At 35.9% G+C, this 25,003-nt stretch overlaps 1 protein-coding gene across 8 annotated transcripts in view; it reads right to left on the reverse strand.

Moving 5' to 3' along the window:
- NAV3 (neuron navigator 3) overlaps nucleotides 1–25,003 on the reverse strand; it is a 598,387-nt gene that overhangs the window by 225,950 nt on the left and 347,434 nt on the right. For all 8 annotated transcript variants that reach the window (XM_086712755.1, XM_025927005.2, XM_025927006.2 and 5 more), the window contains exons 4-5: nucleotides 9,499–9,571; nucleotides 6,816–6,999 (exon numbers count right to left, since the gene is read on the reverse strand). In XM_086712755.1, coding sequence (XP_086568881.1) covers nucleotides 6,816–6,999; nucleotides 9,499–9,571 — 257 coding nt within the window. The remainder of the gene's footprint in view (nucleotides 1–6,815; nucleotides 7,000–9,498; nucleotides 9,572–25,003) is intronic.

Genomic DNA, 25,003 nt, shown 5'->3' on the forward strand with positions numbered 1-25,003 from the left:
ACGGTCTGAGCATCAGGCCGTTGTTTTTAATAATGAGGATGTTATTACTTTGAATTACTTTCACATATTTAAATACAAGTTAGAAGTGGAATGGACAGAAGTGATCAGAGAAAGTGAGAAGGGAGAGACGAGGCTGACTTGAGGTTTCTAACATGGGTCAATATATTTTATTATACATATGACACGATATTTAAGGGGGAGAAGGTATAGCGTCAGTAGCTGAGTTGAGTGTCTATTACATGCCAAGTGTTGTGCTAAGGAGGCACTTTATACATGAATCACTCTCTGAGGACTTCTCAATGCCTTCATGAGGCAGTTACTTCCATTCCAATAGTAGAGGTAAGAACACTGGTATTTGAACAGGTTAAAATCATTTGCTCAATGCCACAACACTGGGAATTGGCAGGCAGAATTTAAACTCACGTTTGCCTGACTCTAAAATAACCAAAACTGTATAGATGCTGCTTCATCTATAACAACAGAAGTATGAGTAGTCGTCAAGCCTTTTGAACAGTGAAATAGGGGCGCCTGGGTGGCGCAGTCGGTTAAGCGTCCGACTTCAGCCAGGTCACGATCTCGCGGTCCGTGAGTTCGAGCCCCGCGTCAGGCTCTGGGCTGATGGCTCGGAGCCTGGAGCCTGTTTCCGATTCTGTGTCTCCCTCTCTCTCTGCCCATCCCCCGTTCATGCTCTGTCTCTCTCTGTCCCAAAAATAAATAAACGTTGATAAACAGTGAAATAAAAGCACAACGTAAGCAAACTGTGTATGTGCGTATTATATGCTCTTTTATTATTGCACTCTCTTGGTTTCCTAAATCAGGCAATTAACAAAAACTCTCTATCCCTTCAATTATTCCTCTCTAGAAAAGAAAAAGTCCCACTTAAAAAATATTCATAAATGTCCTTTGTGTTTCGTTTGTTTAAAGTTTAATTGATTCACTGACTTTTTTGAAGAGCACACTATAGGCCACAACACAGAGCTGAGTTAAGAAACTAATTGAAGCCAGGTTCACGAGGGCTTAAATTACCAGAGCCTTCCTGTCATCTTAAATTAAACTTCCTTAATATACTTTGCAAGATTTATAACCCCAGGCTGAAAAGCTGTAAGCAGTCCCAGTTTCTGAGTGAATCCCCCAGAAGGAAATGATGTTTCCTGGAAAAGAGACAGGCAAATGTCCTCAATGGAAAGAGGGTTCCAAGAGCAACGTGTGTGGCGGGGGTCGCGGGAACCTTTTCAAGGGGCTGCACAGGGAATAGATAAGTCACTCAAAGAACACGTGTCCATAGATTTTGCTATTTGGCGTGCGAGTCCTCTGAGATAGTTCGTATAAATTGCAAGTGGACACATATTTGATTTTCTCCTACAAATGAGAAGCAGAAGGGCAAATGATCAGCTGCGGAAATCATAATCTCCCCAATTCTCAAAATAGCTGTTATGGTAGTTCAGAAAGATATATCTTTGTCGCTGCCTTTCTTACTTCTATGATCTATGTGATTTCTTACCTATTTCTACTTTTACACTTAATTTCTTTTCTTTTTCACACGTTTTATTTCTATAAAACATGAAATCTCTGTTCATGTGATTCAGTGATCACTATTTGTGAGTTGGTAAAATTCACTATGTAGTAACAGGAAGGAAAGTTATTTAATCATCTGGATAAAAATTAAGCAAAAAGTTCCACATTTTAAGAAAAAAAACCCTCTTTCTTAAAGCTTTTAGCAAATAAAAATCATCATCTTTTACACATAGTATCATGTTAACACTTCATGTATAGCTGGACCAAGACATAAGAAAAATAATTTTTTGTTTTATAATCTTCTTTCACTACAATGATTTACCAGATATTCTTAGGAAGATTATCCATTCATGATATGCATTCTGCTCATTCCTGGCCAGTCTCATGTGTCAGACATTGTGTAAGATTTGGGTGAAATTAAACTTCCTGTCATCTTCCATGTCAACTAGAACTCTATGGTCAAAACTCAACACATGGAAAAGTATGATTAGCAGAAATAACCTGAATGCCCAAAACATACCTACTGATCAAATGAATTTTCTGAGTTTGAAAATTAAAGCATTCTTCCCTACTTTTTTTCTAGAAAAAGAAATAGTATCTTCTGATCTTCTAGTTCAAATTTACAGAAAAGAACGATGACTTCAACTCTTACTAAAGATTTTTATCAATTTTATTAAAACATTTCTCATATTTTTCCAGTTGGTTTAAGAAAGGGTCTTTACTATTTTCAAAATAAAAAGAAAAGCCAGAAAAATAGGAGGAACTAGTCTTATATTCACATTAAATAAATGCAAATAGGATGCTTTACATTACATAATCCAGCAAGATCTTTAATCTTTACTCATGCAAAGTCCTTCCAAACATCACTGACAAAGAGAATTTAATTTTTATGTTAAATATATTCACATTTTTGAGAATTGAAGACTTGATTAATCAAGGCTTTATCACTCCAGATATAACCAAGTATTCCCGGGGAACGTTTAAGAAATTTACAATCCGAGTCCCCGCCTTATTTTAATATAGATACTACAAATGGATAATTCCAGGAATAATAAGAATTTCCACTGTACATCATTTTGAAACTAATTGTATTTTAATAACATGACCACCCCAAGTCAAGGATATGTTTAATTATTTTTATTCTACTAATTTTATAAATATACACAATTGTCATTTGGAACTACTTACACTTGCAACTACCCATCTTTCTATTTAAAATTGGAAACAGGTGGAACACAGATTTGTTAATTCTTACATTATCTCATTTCAGAAATAATCGTAGAAAACTACTATGTGTAAGGCCCTGTGCTTATTATTATAATTATTACTATTATTATTACTGTTACGAGTACTACCACACCAGTAATTAAGATATAACAAATCTTGCTGTACTGATAGTGCTTGCCTTTTAAATTTTTTTTTTTTTCAACATTTATTTATTTTTGGGACAGAGAGAGCCAGAGCATGAATGGGGGAGGGGCAGAGAGAGAGGGAGACACAGAATCGGAAACAGGCTCCAGGCTCTGAGCCATCAGCCCAGAGCCCGACGCGGGGCTCGAACTCACGGACCGCGAGATCGTGACCTGGCTGAAGTCGGACGCTCAACCGACTGCGCCACCCAGGCGCCCCAGTGCTTGCCTTTTAGAGGGAAGTGGCAATAATAAATAACGGATATAAGAAGTGATTTGAGGTTAAAGGTTGATTAAGGCTAAGCTAAGGAAAAAAAGAAAAAGTATGGCGAAGTGCAATGGGGAGCAGAGATGGGACGCAGGCAGGGTTAAAAGGGTGGTTAGGTAAGCATCAGTGGGAAGGCAACAGATGAGCGGCTGACTTGAGGCAGATGAGAGATTTAGCCAAGCAGCTATCAGAGTATTCCAGGCAAAGGATCAGCAAGAACACATTGCCTAAGGTGAGAGAAAACCTGGGCTACTTGGAACCATTGCAAGGCTTTGAGCAGAGAGTGACCTGTGCCAGATATGTTCACAGTGTCTTATGCTGTACTGACCCAGTGAACCTAAAAACAACTTCATGAGATGGGCACAGAGACGTCAGGCAAGTTGCCCCAGGCCACACAATTAGGCAGTGGGAGAACTGGGATCCAGGTTCAGGCAGTTTGATTCTAGAGGCAAGTTTCTTGTTGCCACCTGAGCAGGATACACACACTTACACACACACACACACACACACACACACACACACACACACACACACACAGGTATGCTCTCATGTATGTGAGCCTACATACCCACAAACATGCACACGAAAGTGGAGAAAGAGCTGAGAAACCAAAAAAGGAGACTCTGTTACCCACACTCGATTCCTCTTGGTCCATGTTTTATTTTCTCTCTTGTATACTTATTAACCTTTAGGTCAAAGTGTCTGTTTAAATGAAAGATGTTCCAAATGATTGAAAACATTTGGAGATATTTTTAAAATAGCAAAACCAAGTTACAAATTCTTAATGTATAAAATACTCTGGGAATATATACAGTTACATCAATTTATTTTAAATAAACAAAAAGAATAAAACAAAATAAAACTCTCACTGAACTGAAACAATGTGCCCTTAAAATTTTTTGGAGCTGACAGAGAAAAATATAAGAACATTTTCTGGCTAAATATCCAGAATACTATAGCAACCAGTTATTTAAGCTATTTACTTGGGAAGAGATTTAGAATCAACAGAAAGGCTTCATAAATCATGACTCATGACTCACACTTCAGGAGAATGAAGATAAATGTGTCACTGGGTTATTTTTTTCTGCATTAATTATCTTGGTTCTACTATAAAGACATATAGTAGATATCCTTTCTTATGTATATTATCACTACGGGCTTTTGAAAAATACATACAACGATTGTTGTACATAAGTCCACATAAATTCTAATTCATAGGCTATTCTCTGACCAAATCTATACAAATGGAAATAAGTATTAATGTTTGAAATAATATTCTTCAAAACATATAATAAATTCTATTAAAATTAAGACTTGTAGCCCCTCTACATCAGAGACATAAGTGCTATATTTACTACAGCAAGTACTCCACATTTATAAATTATTGGTCTAGAAAGTAATTAAAAGTAATTAAATTTATCATAAGAAAAAATTATTTAGGAGTGTGCCTCAGTCTTAAAGGATACCGGTGAAAAGAATACTCCTCAAAACCTTTCAGAGAAAAAAATAAGCAGGCTCTCCCCAAAATGGTGTAAAATTACCATGCCTACTATATAGGGTTTTGTATCTTAAAAAAACACAATTCCATAACAGTCATGCATATCCAGTAAGAATGAGAAAAACAATCTCCCCAAAAGGGTCATAACCACTGAGAACTTCTGGGCAAGAAATTCCACATGGCAGATACAGAAATAGAATGAGGTAAAGCAAAGACAAATGATACTCCATATCACTTCCAGAGGTCACATGTTTTCTACAATACATACCACTTAACTTCCTATGTTTTTTCCACTACTATTCCTGCCTTTTGTCCGTGGTTTAAGTAACTTACACCAAACTCTAGGAATTATTATTTCTGGCAGTTTTTACAACCTAGATCTCTTTCTACCAACTCCTCCAAATAATAATACATAATAAAAAGCTATTTCCTTCCCCCCCCTCCCGCTCCTCTCCATTCTTAAGGAAATCCAAAGAACTTACTCCGTATTTTTTTTCACTTTGACTTTTGCATAATTTCACTTACATCATAAATAGCCCAGACGAGCTTAAAGAACAGAAACATATCTGCATTGAGTGATGAGAAATATCTTTTATCACTCCATGAACTCTGTAGTATACCCTATATTTTTTGATAAAATTCTAATTTTTCTATATCGATTTAATAATTCATTAGTGAATAAAATCTGCCAAAGGGAATAGAGTTTACATGTTCATATAGAGAAAAGAAATATTGGCTAATATGAAGAAAGGGCTAGTTGACAGGTGAAAGAGAAGAAGATTTCTGAACTGTTGAATATTTGACAATAAGGATGGGGCGTGTGCTTTGTGAATGTAATTTGGACTTTAACTTTTTGAGTCAATACTAAATATCAAAAACAAATTCAAGGTAAACTGAGTGTTACTAAGTTTCAGGTTTGTCTTCTAAGATGGAAAAAGTTAAATATTTACATATGTTTGATATGTATATATACTCTTCAACATGGTGAGTATTTTCATATTGGACATTCACCCCACTAAGGAAAAACAATCAGCTATTTACACAATAGAGCTAATGACCTGATACCCTGGTCATTGATGAGCAACAAATGAGCAGTATGCATGAAACTTGTTAACTTAATTTCATTCTGTGATGATTTTTTGATGTGTCAACTCAGTCCCACTTATTCAATCAAACACTAATCTAGGTGCTGCTGTGAAAGTATTTTGTGGATGTGGCTAAAATCCACAGCAGCTGACTTTAAGAGAGATTATCCGAGATAATCTGGGTAGGTCTGATTCCCCACCTGAAAGGTCTTAAGAGCAGGATGGAAGCTTACTTGAGAGAAGAAATTCCACCTGTATATAAAAGTTTTGGCTCATGCTGAGAGAAGTTCAGCCTGCCTTTCCTGCTCGGCTGCCTTTAGGATTTCAGACTTGCCTAGGGAGTCCCCATGATCATGTAAACCAATTCTTCACAATAAATCTCTTAATCCCTTATTGGTTCTGCTTCTCTGGCTGAACCCTGACTGATAGAAAGTCCAAATTGGAAAACGGCAGTAATGGAAGGGTAAGGAAGGTGCCGTGATTTGTCAGCACCTCACCCCAGGCTGTGTCTACAATGAGCCAACAGTATCAAGTCAGACGAACACATACATGTGTGTTTATAAATACACACACACACACACACAATCATACATTAAAAACAGTATGTCCCCAAACACTCAAATCCCTATGTTTAACAGATCTGAAACTTTTGACAGACTTAATGAATTTATCAAAAGACTCAAAGATAATTGAGTAGAGAATAGGAGTACACAGTAGGACTCAATAGCACATTCTAAGTAATAATTTGCAGAAGGAAATAACCCGCCGCATCGCTGACAAGAAAGACATTTCACACACTTTGATACAAACCATAATCATCTCTAGAAAACAAACACAAATATTTCATCCCCGAAGTGATAAATGTTGTTCATCCAACCAAAAGAAAAGTGGTTTTAACTTGTGTCACATTAGTCAAAAAATATCATAACACTGATACAACGACATAAATCGGTTTTTCAAACTCACAAACAAAAACTCATTTAAAAACGAGTTGTATCTAGACACGTTGATTTCAAACACATCTCTGCTTCCCTCCTTACCTGGACTGCATATCTTGCTGGCTTTTGGCCTGACTGGCTTCTGCCTGAGGGGAGGCGTGGCTGACTGGCTGCTGAAGCTCCACCAAGGACTGGTAATACTGTTGCTGATGGTGTTGTTGCTGCTTGTAGCGAGACAAACTGAAAAACAGCCCTAGAATGGCTTTTAAGTTTCCATTTCTTATTTCTGTATCAAAGGGAAAATATACAAACAGTAAAAACATACAAATGAATGTGGTTTTCCTTTTTATTATTTGTTTTACAACTGAAATTCTAGTTGCCATTGTCTTAGACTAAATCTGTGAAGATGGAAATGCAACTAGAGTCTCTCAGTCACTTGTGAATTTCTGACATGTAGCATTTCCGAATAGCTCGGAGCTTCAGGGACTGAGTCACGGGATGGGGGGTACAGAGAACAAAACTTGGATGAGCAATGCTCTTTGCTAATCCTTAACTGCAATTTTTCTGGAGTTTGCTTCTTCCTACAAACGGATGGGCTGTCTTGTGCTGATCATTTGATTAGCATTCTGCTGCCCTCACAAATACACAGCTGTTATCAACATAGTGATGGCTCTGAAGTGGAGAAAAAAAGCCACCTAAATGTTGGTTGTCCTGCATTATCAATCAGGATGGTATGGGTGTACTTTGTAATGGCAACTGGATTTATAACAGTCCTAAATCACCCAACAATAAATTTATTAATATAGCTATCTATCTATAAATATACATAGATGGACGTAGATAGATATATAGTACACATATATATCATAAAGTCAACATCGTATTAATTTTTAATACTCCAATTCTTTTATTTATAACTCATGTTATATATTAATAAATAATAAAGACCATGATATTAGATAACATAACTGAATTAATGTAAATGTCTAAATCCTAGTAGAAATACATCAAGCTCCTTTATAAACGTTTCTAATATTGAATAAAAAGTTAAATGTACAAAGTAAGCTACAATCTGACTCTAGCTTTTTTTCTCTTGTAGTTAAAACTTAGGAGTAGAGATGGAAGTAAAGTCTGAAATAAGGCTATGAAACCTATAATCACATTCTAAATAAAACATGCTGTTGGCAATAAAATATACATCCTCCTGTGAGGTCAGGGTTTTATGCCTCCTTTTTGTAGTTTAGGGGCATTAACAAACTATTCTGATTTGTTGCTCTCTGATGGTTTATAAATGTCACATGGAGTCCACAGTGGCATTATTCATATACAATGAGAACGAGAATCCTGCCCCCGCCAAACCTTCTCACAGTGGCCATGATATAGAAGAATTAGTCTGATCGATAAGAGGCTACAGTAAGAAAGTATTAATGTTCCCATGTACCCCTGGATGATCATAGCGGTTTTAAAAAATCTCTGGTTTTATTAATATGCATATTTAATTAATTTAGAAAATCATTTTTAGCATTCATATACTTTTAGAAGATAAATGAAGACCAATGGGTTTATGTTAATAAAGGATGTCCCATGAAAAGGAAGAGACATAAAAGGAACAAACTGGAGCCTTTCTAACCTGTTTTTAACCACTAAAAAAGTGAAATATTTTCCTGGGGAATTTTATAGCTTCTATTCAAAATTATAGAACCATCAGTTAGGTTTGAACCTAAACTTGTTGGCCACCAAATGAGTAATTTAATATTATGCAACATATATAAATATAAAAGATAAAAGAAATTTAAAACAACAAAAATAAATATAGAAGAAAAATTGGGAAAGCTCAATAATTCTACTAAATGTTCACTGTATTTCAGAAGCCACATAATTCCTTTTTCCATGGCAGCAAAAATTTTAAAACAGAGGTGTCTGATATTTCTAGTATGTGTCGGGTAAAAGGCTATTCGGAGAAAATAGTCATAGTAGAAACATTAACAGATCTAAATTGTCAGAGTATATACAAGTATTAAGCAGAATTTTTATATATAAATTAACATTCTAATAAGATGGTTTTTGTTAATGCAGATCTCAAAGGATTTGCTATTTCATAATTTTAACAACTAGATTTCATTAATAACACTTGAAAAGTTTTCCTAAAAATATATGTGAAAGAGAAAGTCTCAGAAAAAAACAATGACAGTACCAGTTCAGTCTTTTCCCACTTTTCTGTATTTTAATGATGATCTTTTAAGCCTTTAATGACTTTAAAGCTTTTATATATAACAGTTATTAAATATTGTTAGTGATAATTATTTAAGACCTCATGGTGCGTAATTTAAGCTCACCAAATATTTCAACTAGGACTACCAATTTTATATTATAGAAATTTTCTTGACAAAATAATATTTCCAAATTAATTATACTATTTTTACCTGTATTTAGGTCCACTATTACACAGCGTTATCTACGTATACATCTATCCCTCTACTTAAGACTCCAAAAATACTATACACTGGTAATAACATAAAGATTTTTTGTTAATCTACACCTCTCTCATACACTTATTCATGTAAGTAACAGTTTTGGCAAAATATGAAACATATATAAATAATTAAAGCATAGGTTAATAACCACTGCGTTTATGTTTCTATTATTTTGGAAACTTTACTGATTTCCTTTATATATTAAGAAGCTTTGTGCTCCCACTTTGCTTGTAATACAAAAAAAAATTTTTTTTTTTTTTTTTTTTTTTACAAACTTAGGTGTTATTTGTGACAACTATGCCTTTTCTTACCTTCAGCAGATAGACCTTGAACATTTACTCCTCTGGCTGCTAGAAAACTAAGGCAGACATCAACATTTTCAATCTGTAATATGAAAAGCAGTGAAAAAGCAACTTAGAGGGTTATTTTTAAATAAACAAATGAGCTAAAATGAAACCAGAGAGTAAGATAAAGAAAGAATGAATACTTTACATTCATTTCATACTACAGATCTTTACCAGAGTTTAACTAGAATTTTTCCAGCTAACTGAAGAACGAATATAAAGCTTGCATTGTCCAGTGTGGTATTTACAAACAATTCATAGAGGCCTGATCAAGAATGGCATTCTTACAAATTAGCAACCCACCTACTTAACATAAATCTGGATTTTGTGCTTCACAAATAAGTCTCAACGAAAGCATCCATAGAAGAAGACTGTTGCTTATGCAAGTTACAGAATGTTCGGATGTAGGTAATTGAGATTCAATCAGTGAGATTTGGTAATATGCCAGAAGGGTTGATACAGCATGAAAGAAATAAAGCGAATTTTCATCTTAAATCATAGCAAGTCTTTATTTTTAAAACTGTATTTGGGGGCTCCTGGGTGGCGCAGTCGGTTAAGCGTCCGACTTCGGCCAGGTCACGATCTCGCAGTCTGTGAGTTCGAGCCCCGCGTCGGGCTCTGGGCTGATGGCTCAGAGCCTGGAGCCTGTTTCCGATTCTGTGTCTCCCTCTCTCTCTGCCCCTCCCCCGTTCATGCTCTGTCTCTCTCTGTCCCGAAAATAAATAAACGTTGAAAAAAAAATAAAACTGTATTTGTATTTCTACAATTGTATATTCCTCTGATTAAATAAATATAGGTATTGGCTTTGTAATGTAAAATTGTGATGCCAGGGTGCCTAGGTAGCTCAGCTGACTCTTGGTTTCGGCTCACGGTTTATGGGTTCCAGCCCCACGTTGGGCTCTGTGCTGACAGCATGAAGCCTCTTGGGATTCTCTCTCTCCCTCTCACTCTCCCTCTCTCTCTACCCCTCTCCTGCTTGCTCTTTCTTTCCAAATAAATAAATCAACTGAAAAAAAAAAATGTGATGCCATGGCTAAACAGTTAGTTTTGATATGATTACTAGCTTGTAACCATTTAGAATGATATGCAAACAAAAAACATAAAACAAAACACAAACAAACAAACAAAACCCAAATGACTGATTTATGTTACTTTACAGGTTGACCTCAATACTGACCATCATGTTATACAACAAAGTGAAACAGCTAAGAATTTGTAAAAGAGTATAGGAAACTAGAAAGTCCTGTTTCTTTATGAGTCATCTCCCTGGGTTGTTTTGGTATTCCATAAATCTTGGAGTTCTAAAGTAAATAGAAGATTTAAAGTTAATCCTTGGCAAGGTATTGTTTTCTGTCATATTAAATTATCATCCAAATCTATGCATATGGACATACAAAGTTCTGCCAATGTCCTCTCTAGCTTAGCTTCACAGCAAGGTCAAAGTGTCTCTTAGAGAAAAGAAAAAGAAAAAAAAAGAGATTAAAAATCTGTCCTTATAAAATGGACAACAATTTACATTCCATTTTAAATGTAATTTTATGCAAAACTAAATTAATAACATTCAATTAGATATTCTTTGCTTAAAAATGCAGCCAAGATCTACACATTTGTTTTGTGAAAAATGATTTTACGGATTTATTTCAAAATAAGTTTTACTAAAAAACAAAAAGTAAGTTTTATTTAAATTATTCTATTGAAACAATAGATTTGAAGTCACTAAGTCCAACAGGATCAAACAGACCTTGTTTGCTCATTAGCATGTGAATATCCAATAATGCTAAGGTGCTGAAATATATTTTACATTCTTTATTTACATTTCACTTTGCTACTATAAAATAAGACTTGGAAGGAAGGAATTGAGGAGGAAGGAAAAGAAATGGGAAAAAGATGATATTCTATTGTATCCATCTAAAATATTATTTTGAACTTTTTTTCCAGGACCATTACAAACAAGTAAAAAAAAACACACTAAATAATTACTGTGGTCTAATACTGAGAAAGAGAATTGAACTGAATATTTTCAAACATTCACCCTAATAGTCTTGCTGTTGTTAACTCCATAGCAATTATATACCTTTTACAGAAAATAGGAAGATTCCTGATCCAAACATACATAATTTACAGCAAAATGTTCACAGGCTATTATTGCCTAAATTTCAGTTATTTTTATTATACCTGAACAGATTAATTCACTGTAAGAATCACAAAAGGTTAATAGATAGAGTCTGTAATTAAGAATGTAAGATAGGTTTTTTGTTTTTGTTTTTTCTTTTTGTTTTTGTTTTTTGGCTACCTTTGAAACCACTTAAAAGCAAACTGGTGCCTGGAGTGGGTATCGGAGACCAAGAGCTCTTTCAGCATGCACCATAAATTAGAAAGGAAAATAAAAGGGCCCTAAAAGAGTAGAGGAAAAAAATATTTAAAATGCATTCTATATTCCTTACATAGTTGATTTATCAGGGGCTTTCAACATTTTGGGATATTCCTTTATAGTTATTCATTAGGAGTACCAACAATTCAAGATAGTTAATTCAGTTCTGCATTACTGGTATAGTAGTTAAGTAACAGCAATAGAACAAGTAGTTGAATACTTAATTTCCAGTAGGACTATTAAAGCCTACTCTATTATAATATATTCAATGATATTTGTTTATATATTCAGGCATGGGGTTTTTGAGACTTCAAGCCCCTGGAACATAGGAACTACATTTTGTTGACTCATGTAGTTTCAGCAACCTCAGATGGTGTTTAGTATCTGATAGGTGCTCAGTGCACACTTCAGGAAGAATAGAGGTAAAAAGGAGCAGTGGCCAGCCCATCCCTGTACTTTTGGAAGAAAGGAGTGGAGGGGTGGTGGGGGGAGAGAAAAGGAGGAAATGGGGAGGAAAGGGGAGGGGAGAGACATCATTTGATTCAGAGTATACAGGTTCAATTATCTTTGGGATTTTTAAAAATATACTAATTTTCTGTGCCTGACTCCAGACAATATAAATCAGAAATTCTGTGGGTTGGGGCTGAACATCAATTTGTTGTCAGATTTTAGCTCCCAGGGTCAGCCTACCTTCCTCTTTACAGATTAAGCAACTGACCTGCAGAGATCTCATATAAAGATGAGCAGAGGAAGCCAATAAAAGAGTGTATACTTTTTATCCCCAGTTTACATGAAATCCAAGATGTGTAAAAGTAAATAATGAAAACAAAATCAGAATAGTGATGAACTTTGGAAGGGTAAAGTCTGGAAATCTGCAGGAGGGGACCAGGCATGCTGAAAGTGTCCTTTGTTCTGATCCGAGTGTGACAACACAGGTATATACATTTTAAAAAAGCAATCACCTATATACTTGAGATTGGAGTATTTTTTATACTTTCCATGTCTTTATTAACCTCAATTCATATTAGAGTACTTTACACTCTTTTATGTATGTTTTACTTCAATTAAAAATAAAAATAAAATGATCAGCCCCTATTTTATTGAAAATATAGGCATATAATGGGTGCCTTGTATGAAGGCTTGATGGGTGGCTGTTGCAAGTAATTAAGTGAATGACGATGGTGTTTAAGACAATGGTGGTGGCTGTGAAGGTGAGCCAGATTCTGGACGTAAGTTAAAGAAATCTGGTGGGAAGATATGGCCTGTAAGAGGAAGTGAGGAGTCAAGGATGACCATGATACTATAGAATTCATGCATTTTACATCTTATGCCTGTGGTATTTTATATACCTTATAGCAGGAATACAGAAAAATTCATTCTCAGTTCTGTGGGCACCACCCTTCTCATATGGCTCAAGAAAAAGTCCCATCCATACCTCCTAGTCACTCTAAGACTTTTATTCATTTATCTACTACTACGTCATGCACAATTTGTTGGGTCTATTTGTGGCTTACGTTTCATTGGCCCAGAACACCCATATTGCCTCCCTCTTCCTGTTCAATTTAAGCATGGCTACATAAAATATATAAAAATATTGACTTTGTAATAAAAATAAAACAAAGTTTCTAAGTTATAAATCTACTCATTAACATCCAATTTCTAAGTTCTAAATCCAGTAATAAGATCTAGTCGGAGGTTTCAAAATGTTTGGGTGCACTGAGCCTTGAGGCTTTTGGTTGTATGAAAATATCTGATGTTATCACAATGTCTAAACAAAAAGACAATTTTCCTCGAATAAATACAAAAATAGACTGCTGTATGTTTTCCTTACTGAAGACACAAATTCAATAGCAATTGGTTCATATTTTTACCTCAGTAGTTTCTATTTGTATAATTAATATTAGTATTTTGGAGCACTATCATTTAATTGTGTTTATGTTTTATAAAATCAAACCCTTAACTTATTCATTCATCAAGAATTTATTCAACTTATTTTATGCATGGAATTATGCTCAGTGTTGCAAACATAAATTTCAAGACATAGCCATGACCCTTGGATCTTTTCTAAAGAGCATTGACTCATTTGCAATATTTTCCACACTCTTGTGAAAAATCAAAGGCATTTTTCAAAAACAAATTTCGCTGATCATCTAATTTTATAAATGTACATTTATCTTGAGCCTTGCGAACTTGCTAAATATGAGCATGCATATTGCTAAATCACAAATTGGGTTTCAAATGAGGAAGAGAAGGGTTTTCATTATTTTCACTTACAAAAGCTGTAGATAGTCATCAGTGTATTTGTGCCTTCAAAATTTTTTAACCCTGAGGGTCAATATATATTTTCAACATTAAACGTAGTGAGAGGATATATTGGAAATATTTATATTTTTTCATAAGCTATTCCAAAAACTGCAGAATTTTAATTACCACATTTCTTTATAAGCTTCATGTTTTATGACACCTAGCCTTTTAGTATTTTTACCATGAAACTGGTATAATCTGTTTTGGAAAGTCTGACTGGAGGCATCTTTCACAATATTAACAAGGTTCTAGCCTGTCCATTCACATGTTTCTTTCACTTTTAGTTATCGATACTTAATTAAAAATATATTTAAGTCCTAAATATCTGGGTATGATTAATATCAACTTTATAGTTTGTCATTAAATTTAACATCAGCACCAACGCTTAACAATGAATGAGAAATTCATTCAGCAACGATTGGCTGTTTATTACATGCAAAGAGCTCTGCTAGATGGTGAAGGGATATAAAAATGAATTATAAAGTCTTTGCCTTTGTGAGCTTATAAAATAGCTGGAGACAAAAAAAGATTCATAAACCATCACAACACAAGGCATAATATGATAAATTCTAAAAAAGGATTATAAACAATATTTTTTGGCAGTAGAGAGAATGGACTTATCAATTTTCACTACAGACCCTGGAAAAGCTTCATAGAAGAACAATCATTTAAACTTGAGGGCTAAGTTTGACTTTGATAAGGTAGACAGGTATCAGAAGGAGGGCCAGTCATGCCCATCAGAGTTCCCAAGAGCAAAATTGTTCCATGAGAAAAGAGCATGCCAGTCTTTACTCTCTGCAGTTATGTTTACAAAGCTGAATTTTAGCTGGAATTGAAAAGCCTCTATTGCCCCTTGGATTCTGAAAACACTGCAGTATAAAAAGTTAAATAACTGTAAACCAGGTAGCAGACATAATCCTTCAAAGTTTGAGTTCTCTCTACAAATGCAATGCATCCCGGTTAGGGCATGTCTGAAGTGCCAGATAATGCTGTTATGAATCATACATAGAGAATGTCTACAAGAATATAGACTAAATTTAACTTTTGTTATCTCTGGATGGTACATTCTCTTGTGACTTGTGCTATTTTTGATTAACTACACATCTTATTTTTTCATTATAAATGTGTACTGGTAGTGTCACTATATAAATGAAATAAATGTGATTTCAACCAAAAAAAAAAAAAAAAGGTAAAATTGCTCAGTGTGAGTGAACTCCTGTCCCATCACGAAATTCAAACAGTAATATAAATTTTAGCCAAAGGTTTTAATCAGATACAAATTCATCAGGAGAATTTTTAAAATGCAGTCATGTTTCTGCATTCATTAAAATTCTTCATGTTTATTTTAATTCATGTATTTAACAATTAACTATTCATTGAGCATGTCTGGGTCCTTAAAAATATATAGTTTTATAGGAGAGAGAAGCAATTCCAATGTAATGCAAGGAATGTTATGGCCAGAAAAACACAGACTCCTGGAGAAGCATGAACAAAGGCCTATTCCTGACCAGAGGTCAAGTAACTAGGGAAGGAGAAAGTTATCAGTAACTAAGACTTAACTAACACTTAGAAAGATATCTTCATCTGAAGTTGCCATTACTATACCATTTTATACTGAGAAAGATGCTGATCAGAGCATTCAATTGACAGCCTCAAAGTCACAAAGAGAGAATATATCAAAACTAGAGCCATGTCATTAACCCCCACATTTTTCTCCTTAAAAGGAAGACTGAGCTAGTCGCTGAAAGGTTAGGAAGAGTTAACCAAATAAGAGGATGTGGTATGAGGTGAGTCCAAGGAAGGAACACTGTCTGAACTGGCCATGATTGAGAAACACCGTAAGTTAAAGGGCTGACAAAGAATTCAGAAGAGCCGGGAATATTGAGAGTAAAAGTCACCTAAATCTTTCTTCACTACTTCATTGTTTACCAATGTGAATAAAGGCTACTCCAAAAGGTGATAACCTTCAATCCGTTTCAAGATCCAAAGTAGGAGGAAAGATCATGCAGCAGGGACTCCAGGCATAAGCATCTTGAAATCTGGAGAATCTGGTGGCAGGAGAGAAGGCCATCGAGATAGACAGAGGATTGCTGGACAACATGTGCCATGCCCTGGTGGGAGTCTGGGCTCATCTCAAAGCCCAGGGAGCTAATGGTGTGTTTTATGCAAAAGAGAGAAATGCGCAGTGTTGCTTTGAAGACATGATCACACAGCACATACACAGATTTATTGACAGTAATAAAAGTTTCACACATCATTTTCTATTTATACTCTTTGCAATGCACTCTGATTTTTCAAAATTATACTTCAGTGTATTTCATTTTAAAATGTCATTTTTAACATATTGCCTTTACAACATACTAGGCAAAAAAAGCCCCATTTGGAAAAAAAACTCTATACTACATGTCACGAATAGAAGCAGGGAAAATGGCTTAGAAGCCACTTTTCTCCACCTCTCAATGACCTAGCACAGGGAGTTCACACAGAGTTTTAAGCACATAGGTTATTTACTCCAAATGCAAAACCCTTTTAATGTTCACCATCAACTCCAGTAAATTTTATACAATTTTTCCTATTCAATAGAGACTTGGAAAGATAACTTACTTTTAATAAATATAATATTAATATTTAATAAAAATATTTAATAAAATAGCAGAGCCAGAATTCAAATTCAACCCTGTCAGTCTCCAATGAACTTGAGCTTTCTTCCACACTAAGCTTTCTACCACTGTAATTTAGACATTCATTTAAAAGAATTTTTTTAGGGGTATCTGGGTGGCTCAGTTGGTTAAGCATTCGACGTCAGCTCAGGTCATGATCTCCCGGTTTGTGAGTTCAAGCCCCGCGTTGGGCTCTGTGCTGACAGTTCAGAGCCTGGAGCCTGCTTCAGATTCTGTGTCTCCCTCTCTCTCTGTCCCTACCCTGCTCGTGCTCTGTCTCGCTCTGTCTCTCAAAAATAAATAAATGGTAAATTTTTTTTTAAAAATTTAATGCTCATTTACTTTGAGACAGAGAGAGAGAGAGAGAGAGAGAGAGAGAGAGAGAGAGAGAGAGAAAAAAGCATGAATGGGGGAGGGGCAGAGAGAAAGAGACAGAGAACTGAAGCAGACTCCAGGCTCCGAACTATCAGTGCAGAGCCTGATGTGGGGCTCAAACTCACAAACTGCAAGATCATGACCTGAGCTAAAGTCAGATGCTAACCCACTGGGCCACCCAGGCACTTCCATGTAATTTAGACATTCTGACTAAGACATTTCTAGCCTCTGACTCAAGCTCTCTACATGACTGACAGATAGCCAGGACCCAGCGCCTGGCACAAAATAAGTGCTCAATAAATATCTGGTTGAATGTAAAGATGAAATTGTGTAGTATGAGGGGAAAGACAGAAATAGTATGCAAAATCCACTCATTCTGTATAAATTCTAAGTTCGCAAAGTTTAAATGCTTCCAAATTAATTCTCAAATATCCAATGTACTTTTATATGCTGGCATATTGACATATAGAATGACTGATGTGGCCACAAGCCAAATACTGGCAGTCTCCAGAAGTTAGAAAAGACAAGGAATGGATTTCTCCTACAGTTTCGGAAGGGAGCACTGAACTGCTGATACCTTCATTTTGGCCTTGTCATACTGATTGTAGACTTCTGGCCTCCAGAACTGTGTGAGCTTAAATTTCTTTTGCTTTAAGCCACCAAGTTTGTGATAATTTTTAACAGCAACCAGAGGTAATTAAAACAATTTTCTACTCGATAGAGCAGTAGACATAAAGAAACTTTAGCAAAGCTAAGGATGAGCTGGGATCCGTGAGCAGGCACATTTCCAGGCTCTGCCCTCTGAGTTTTGATTTGTTAAGACTTTGGGGAGGGAAGGTAAAAACATGGAGTTTGGATAGTTGCCTCCTGTCACTGCAATGCTAACCCACCCACTTCCCTTTTCCATTTCAAGTTACTTTGTGCTGTGGGATAGAGAGAGGCAGAAGGGATAGTAATTTTGTTTCACTCATCCCTTTCTTTTTGTGCTGAGTGGTCTGTGGTTAGATTCAAGGAGTCAGTTTATGAATTAAGCAGTAAGTATAATAATTGAAAGTTTTTCGGTCAAGTAAAACTGGGTTAGCATCCTACTTATGCAACTTATACAAGGTAAAAAATTTGCAAAGTTTTTACTCTCCTGAAGCCTCTGCTTCCTTATCCATGGGATTTTTAATCCATGGGATTAAAAATATTTTCCACATAATATACGAGGATTAAAGATATTTATAAAGAGCCGAGTTCCATACTAGGCATCAGTGTATGTGTGTATGTGTATATATCTACATATACGTGGATATATCTAATATATATATTATATCCATAATAGAAATGCTTTATGTAAACATATATATTCTATAACAGAATCTATGTGTGTATGTGTGATTAGACAGATGTATATGTATAGTGTATATATATACATATATACAGGTATGGATACAGATATGGAAAATCCATTAGTATTTTATCAGATAAAAAATTATTTTTTCTTTAAAATTCTACTATTCTAACTGGCTTGGTAATTAGAGAATAATAAATATTGTTTAATATTTTTTACAAATATAAAATTATAAATATTACCGCAGTATTTGTCGAGCTGAAGATATACTGTGTGGGTTTTAATGAATTCTTACTTTTCAGTTTGTTTCAGAAGACAAAACAAAACAAAGAATCTTACTATGAGGTTATAAAATTTTTCTAAACTTAACGCATACTTCTATATAGGACTAAAGTTACTTACAACAACTAATTATTTGCCAAATGCATAATGTTACCACAAATCTATGCACTCTTATATAGCTCACATACCCACACCCTCTCCCAAACTAACCAAAATTTATATTCCTTCCATACGTAGGAAAAATAAGTATGGTATTAAAGAAAAATAATGTATATTATAAGCTTGGGGGGAAGGGAAGAAAGAGGGACCAAAACATTAAAGAAGGAAGAGAGAGAGAGAGAGAGAGAGAGAGAGAGAGGAGGAGGAGGAAGACAAAGAGGAAGAATAGAAAGAGGAGGAGGCGGGGTGGAGGGGTTGAAAATCCAAAGACTTGAATTCTTCTGTTAAGCTTATTTATTAGTAAGTTTAAGCAATTTGGTCTTGACTCAGATAAACATGAGACCAAACACTGGTTCCTCTCCAGGCAGGCTCAGTGAGACCCCATTCCTTTGTCTGTTTGCTAAAATACTACGTAAAAACTGCAAGCCAATCATCTAGCATAGCACCCAATATACATGACTGACATTTAATCATTCATGTCAATCAGTAAGTGATGCTGATATTGCTGAATGCTGTACAATTTGGTTTCTATGATATGATTTCACAAAATGTTTTGCTAGGTTTGAAACATGGCTAACACAATCAATTGGGCAATATGATTTTTCAGAGGCATTCCATGTATTTTTGTCTGTGTCTATCCACATCTGCCAGTTTAACTGACTTTATATTAAAATCATTTAAACATAATTAATAAAGCAGCTACTTTGGGTGTATCTACTGACTTTCCAATAATTTATCTCATTCAAAATAAACTTTTCAGATGATTATACTGAGATCAGATGAATAAGATTCTCCCTAATTCATTTCCTTTTTCTCTTTTTATAGAAGTAATTTTTAGAGCATCATTTAATCTAATAGGTTTTAACAGATTTAAAAAGAGTTCTTATTTAAAATGGTCTCATATCTTAGTATATTATTTGCCTAACTACCAGTTTTTAAAATCGTTCCACTATTGGGGTGTCTGGATGGCTCAGTCAGTTAAGTGTCTGACTTCAGCTTGGGTCATGATTTCACACTCTGTGAGTTTGAGTCCTGCGTTGGGCTCTGTGCTGACAGCTCAGAGCCCGGAGCCTGCTTCAGATTCTGTGTCTTCCCCTCCCTCTGCCCCTCCCCTGCTCATGCTCTGTCTCTCTCTGTCTCAAAAATAAATAAAAACACTAAAAAACCCTTTAAAATTAAAAAATAAAATTGTTCCACTGTTAGGTATTTTACCACTGATTACTATAAGTGATAATTAAAAAAAAAAATTTTTTGAGACAGTGAGTGAGAAAGGGAGGGGCAGAGAGAGAAGGAACCACAGAATCTGAAGCAGGTTTCAGGTTCTGAGCTGTCAGCACAGAGCTCGACACAGGGCTCGAACCCACGAACGGTGAGATCATACCTGAACTGAAGTCCAGTGCTTAACTGACTGATGCACCCAGATGCCCCTGTAAGTGGTAATTTTCTAATAAATTTCAAGAAGGGGATTGAAAAACATGGAGGGGAAAGTCCTTTTAAAAAAGACCAGTTTATTGAAGGTAATAAAAACTAAATTTATGAAAGGATTGTTACAAAATATGCTTTCTAACACTAGGTATGATTGTACTTTGTGTTTACTGGGATATTGGCCTAGAGGTAGGAAACAATTAACAGTAATTATGTTAAAGATATCAGAATAAAGAACATGCTAAATGTTTAAGAAAGTGGTTGATATTCAAATATATAGTTGAAATATTAACTATAGTTCACAATGGTTATTATACATACATATATAAAGCTTACTAATTTTCCTCAAATAAAATAAAAAACATATATTCTCTCCAAAAAGAAAGAAAAACAAATTATACTGAATCCAGAATCCAATTCAGAATTGTTACTTTATTTAAAAAGAATTCTTTGTAAAAAATAAATGGGGTGCCTGGGTAGTTCAGTTGGTTGAGGGTCTGACGCTTGATATCAGCTCAGGTCATGATCCCAGAGTCATGGGATAGAGCTCCAGTTGGGCTCTGTGCTGGGCCGGAGGCTGTGTTAAGATTCTCTCTCTCCCTCTGTCCCTCTCCCCTGCTCACACACTCTAAATAAATAAATAAATAAATAGATATAGATAGATAGATAGATAAATTCTTTGCAAAGTTACTTACTTTATTTCAATTCCTTTGTTTTTTAAAGTTTATTTCTTTTTGAGAGAGAAAGAGGGAGCATCCATATGAGTGGAGGAGGGGCAGAGAGAGAGAGGAAGAGAGAGAATCCCACGCAGGCTCTGCACTCTCAGCACAGAGCCTGATGTGGGGCTCGATCCCACGAACTGTGAGATCATGACCTGAGCTGAAATCAAGATTTGGATGCCTCACCAACTGAGCTACCCAGGAACCCCACTTTATTCCAATTTCTATTTGTCCTACTAATAGCACAAACCAATTTAAATATTGATATTCATGAGAACATTTAAAATGTGTATTCCATAATATAAAGTTAATACAGAAAAGCATTCTTGTATTCTCAACATTTATTTAACTTCCTTAATATTTATTTATTTTGGGGCAAGAGCAAGCAGGGGAGGGGCAGAGAGAAGGGGACAGAGGATCTGAAGCAGGCTCCACGCCAACAGGCTGACAGCAGTGAACCTGATGAGCAGCTGGAAGTCATGAGCTGCAAGATTAGGACCTGGGAGCTGAAGTCGGATGCTCAACAGCCTAAGCCACGCAGGTGCCCCAACATTTATTTAATTTAATGGCAGACCAGACAACTCCCATAAAAATATAATTCTCATGCTATTACCGTTTTTCTTTTAAATTAGATTTAATATAATTTAGGAAATATCTTTCTCACCTTACTATGAATATACTTTTAAAAAGCTATAAAGAGCTAAACCCCAAATATACCTCTAAAACACTGAACAGGAGCCATGGTGTTTGCTGTTTTTAAATCAATCTAGCAAGTCAGAGTTCTATTGGTCTAATTTCCTCAATGCAGAAATGACCAGAGACTGAGCATTCACTGGATATTTTTCTCGGTCACAGAGTGACAACTGAATTCCAGTGACTACTGTCCTTTCAGTGTAACACCCCTCCTTTCAATCCTTCAAGTCCTTCGTTTGAACTTTAAATGCTAGGGGCGCCTGGGTGGTGCAGTCGGTTGAGCGTCCGACTTCAGCCAGGTCACGATCTCGTGGTCCGTGAGTTCGAGCCCCGCGTCAGGCTCTGGGCTGATGGCTCAGAGCCTGGAGCCTGTTTCCGATTCTGTGTCTCCCTCTCTCTCTGCCCCTCCCCCGTTCATGCTCTGTCTCTCTCTGTCCCAAAAATAAATAAATGTTGAAAAAAAAAAATTTAAATGCTAGTACACAGAGCAACTTCTAGAGACACATTCAGTTTTAAAAATCATCAGGATATTGTAATAACTTAAGTATACATTTCTTAACACTGGTAGTTTATTCTTTTGTTCCAAAGTGTGAGCCTATATGAAAAGAATGAAATTAAATAGAAAACCTCAAAGTAGAAATTTCCATTTAGCATTTCGTTAGAGATCAGAGCTATATTTGTAGTAAAGCATTTGTCTTCATTAAGCTATCTTTTTCCAGCCATTCCAGAAGATGAACAGTTTCAAAAATGGCAGGGGATCATGTGAATGGACTAACTTAGCAATATTCCACTCCTCTGAGTCATAGTGCGAGAATCCTGCAGTGTGCCATTTATAAGATTTTATTAAACCTTTAAGAGCATTCCAATATTTTATCTCTTCCCTATTTGGTTAGAAACCTCATCTTCCTATCTTACCTAAATAGGTCCTTTATGAGAGAACCAATTACAAGCAGTAAACTTTAAAGGACAGAATACTGATAAAAGCACCAAATATGTTTACTAGGAAGAATAGTTTCACTGTACAGATGAGTGCAAACTATTGAAATGGGATAAAGATGCCAATAAAATCCATCATGTTATTATTCTGGAAGTCACAACGTTGTGGGACTTGGAACTGGAGAGTTAAGGGAGAATGAACCTATTTTTTGTTTTTGTTCTTGTTTTTTTTATCTTCTAGGAACAAAAAGGGGTAAGAGGCACAGGGATAAACATTCCCCAAATCACCATCTCAGAAAATTTTAAACAACATGGTATGTTCAAAGGAAGATGGAAAGTTGTGGCTGAAAACAATGGAGCTCTTACCGTGAGATAATGGGAGGAGCCAGCAAAAAGGAAGGACAGGCTGTGAAGCACATTTGTCACATCCTCAGCTATACCGTAGAATCAGAATTTTGGCTTACTTCACATAAACACAGTTTCTAATCCCTCTACTGCATTTGTGAAGATCCTTAAATGTAACGGTCTATTTTAAACTAAAGGAAAATTTGTCTTCAAAACAACTTTTCCCAAACGTGTCTTACATTTTTGTCTAAGAACCTAGCACTTGTGCCTCAGCATTTCAAATACATGTTGGGCATTTTTCTGCTATTTTTAATCTGCTAGGCATTCTGGACATTCCTAGTATTTATAGTTTACTAATTTATTTCCTCGCGTAATCTCACCAAAGTGTGGCATGCAGCATATATTTTGAATTCTGAAACCACCCACCTAGAAATTACTCAACAGGTGCTATCCATATCAGTAACTTCATCTTTGGATAAGGTTAAATATAGTGTTGAATAAGCTCCTTCAAACTGAGTTCTGTTTTTCAGGATGAGTTTAGTCTCAGCTCATTAAGGAAGATAACTATGACTTTGAGACTTAGAATAAGCATGAATCAAATTCTTCCAAAAATTACACTAATAAATTGGTGCATTGACTAGCTCATATTTCTTTAAACATATGTTCTTTGGCCCACTTGAAAGAATTAGTTTTCTTCATCTATTTCTTTTTTTTTTTTCAACGTTTATTTATTTTTGGGACAGAGAGAGACAGAGCATGAACGGGGGAGGGGCAGAGAGAGAGGGAGACACAGAATCGGAAACAGGCTCCAGGCTCCAAGCCATCAGCCCAGAGCCTGACGCGGGGCTCGAACTCACGGACCGCGAGATCGTGACCTGGCTGAAGTCGGCCGCTTAACCGACTGCGCCACCCAGGCGCCCCTCTTCATCTATTTCAAGACAACATACGTGAGTTTTTCTATAAGGTATTATAATTAGAGAATCCCACGGAAAAGTGCACATTATTATTCTCTAATACTCTGCAGTTATGTTATTGATGAACTCCTTCAATTTCTATTTAATCCATTTTCAGGTACCTTCATTTCATGCAATCATATCCCCTTGTGACATGACACAAAGGAAAATGTACCCTCATTCTTTTCCAACATTAAATCTTCTACCCAGGGGGCGCCTGGGTGGCTCAATCAGTTAAGCATTGAACTTTGGCTTAGGTCATGATCTGGAGGTCCACAGGTCCGAGCCCCGTGTCGGGCTCTGTGCTGACAGCTTAGAGCCTGAAGCCTGCTTCAGATTCTGTCTCCCTCTCTCTCTTCCCCTCCCCTGCTAGCACTCTGTCTCTCTCAAAAATACATAAACATTAAAAAAAAATTTAATCTTCTACACAGACTTCAAATTTATTCCTTTGCCACTTGCTTTAGGATTTGGCATCATCTTTTGTCTCCCCAGTCCCCTGGATTCTTCTCTCTCCTTACTGCTTCCTCCTCCTCTGCCTATTTCCCCCCTTCCAAAAGCTCCCCTCACCCTTCCTTCGTCTCAAACTATAGCTATATTTTTGTTTTTCTCTTCAACAGGAAATTCCTAGAAAGATTATCCAAATCTCAATAGACAGGGGCACCTCTCTTACTCCTTAATTAACACATGGTCACCCTATAGAAGACATTTGCATCAAGGTCATTAATGCCTGCCTAGTTGCTAGAACCAACTTCTTTGTTGAGGTACACCAACTAGTTGGCTAAGTAGCATTTGACAACCTCCACCGCATTCTGCTCATCTTACTTTGCCCCATCTCACTGGGTTAGTCCAAGTACTCTAGTTGAAGCTACTCTAGCTACCCTAAGGATCAATAATCCCCATCTGTGGATCCATCCTCT

The sequence above is a fragment of the Puma concolor genome, chromosome B4 (genome assembly GCF_028749965.1).
Source record: "Puma concolor isolate L17-30 chromosome B4, mPumCon1.1.hap2, whole genome shotgun sequence".
NCBI lineage: Eukaryota > Metazoa > Chordata > Mammalia > Carnivora > Felidae > Puma > Puma concolor.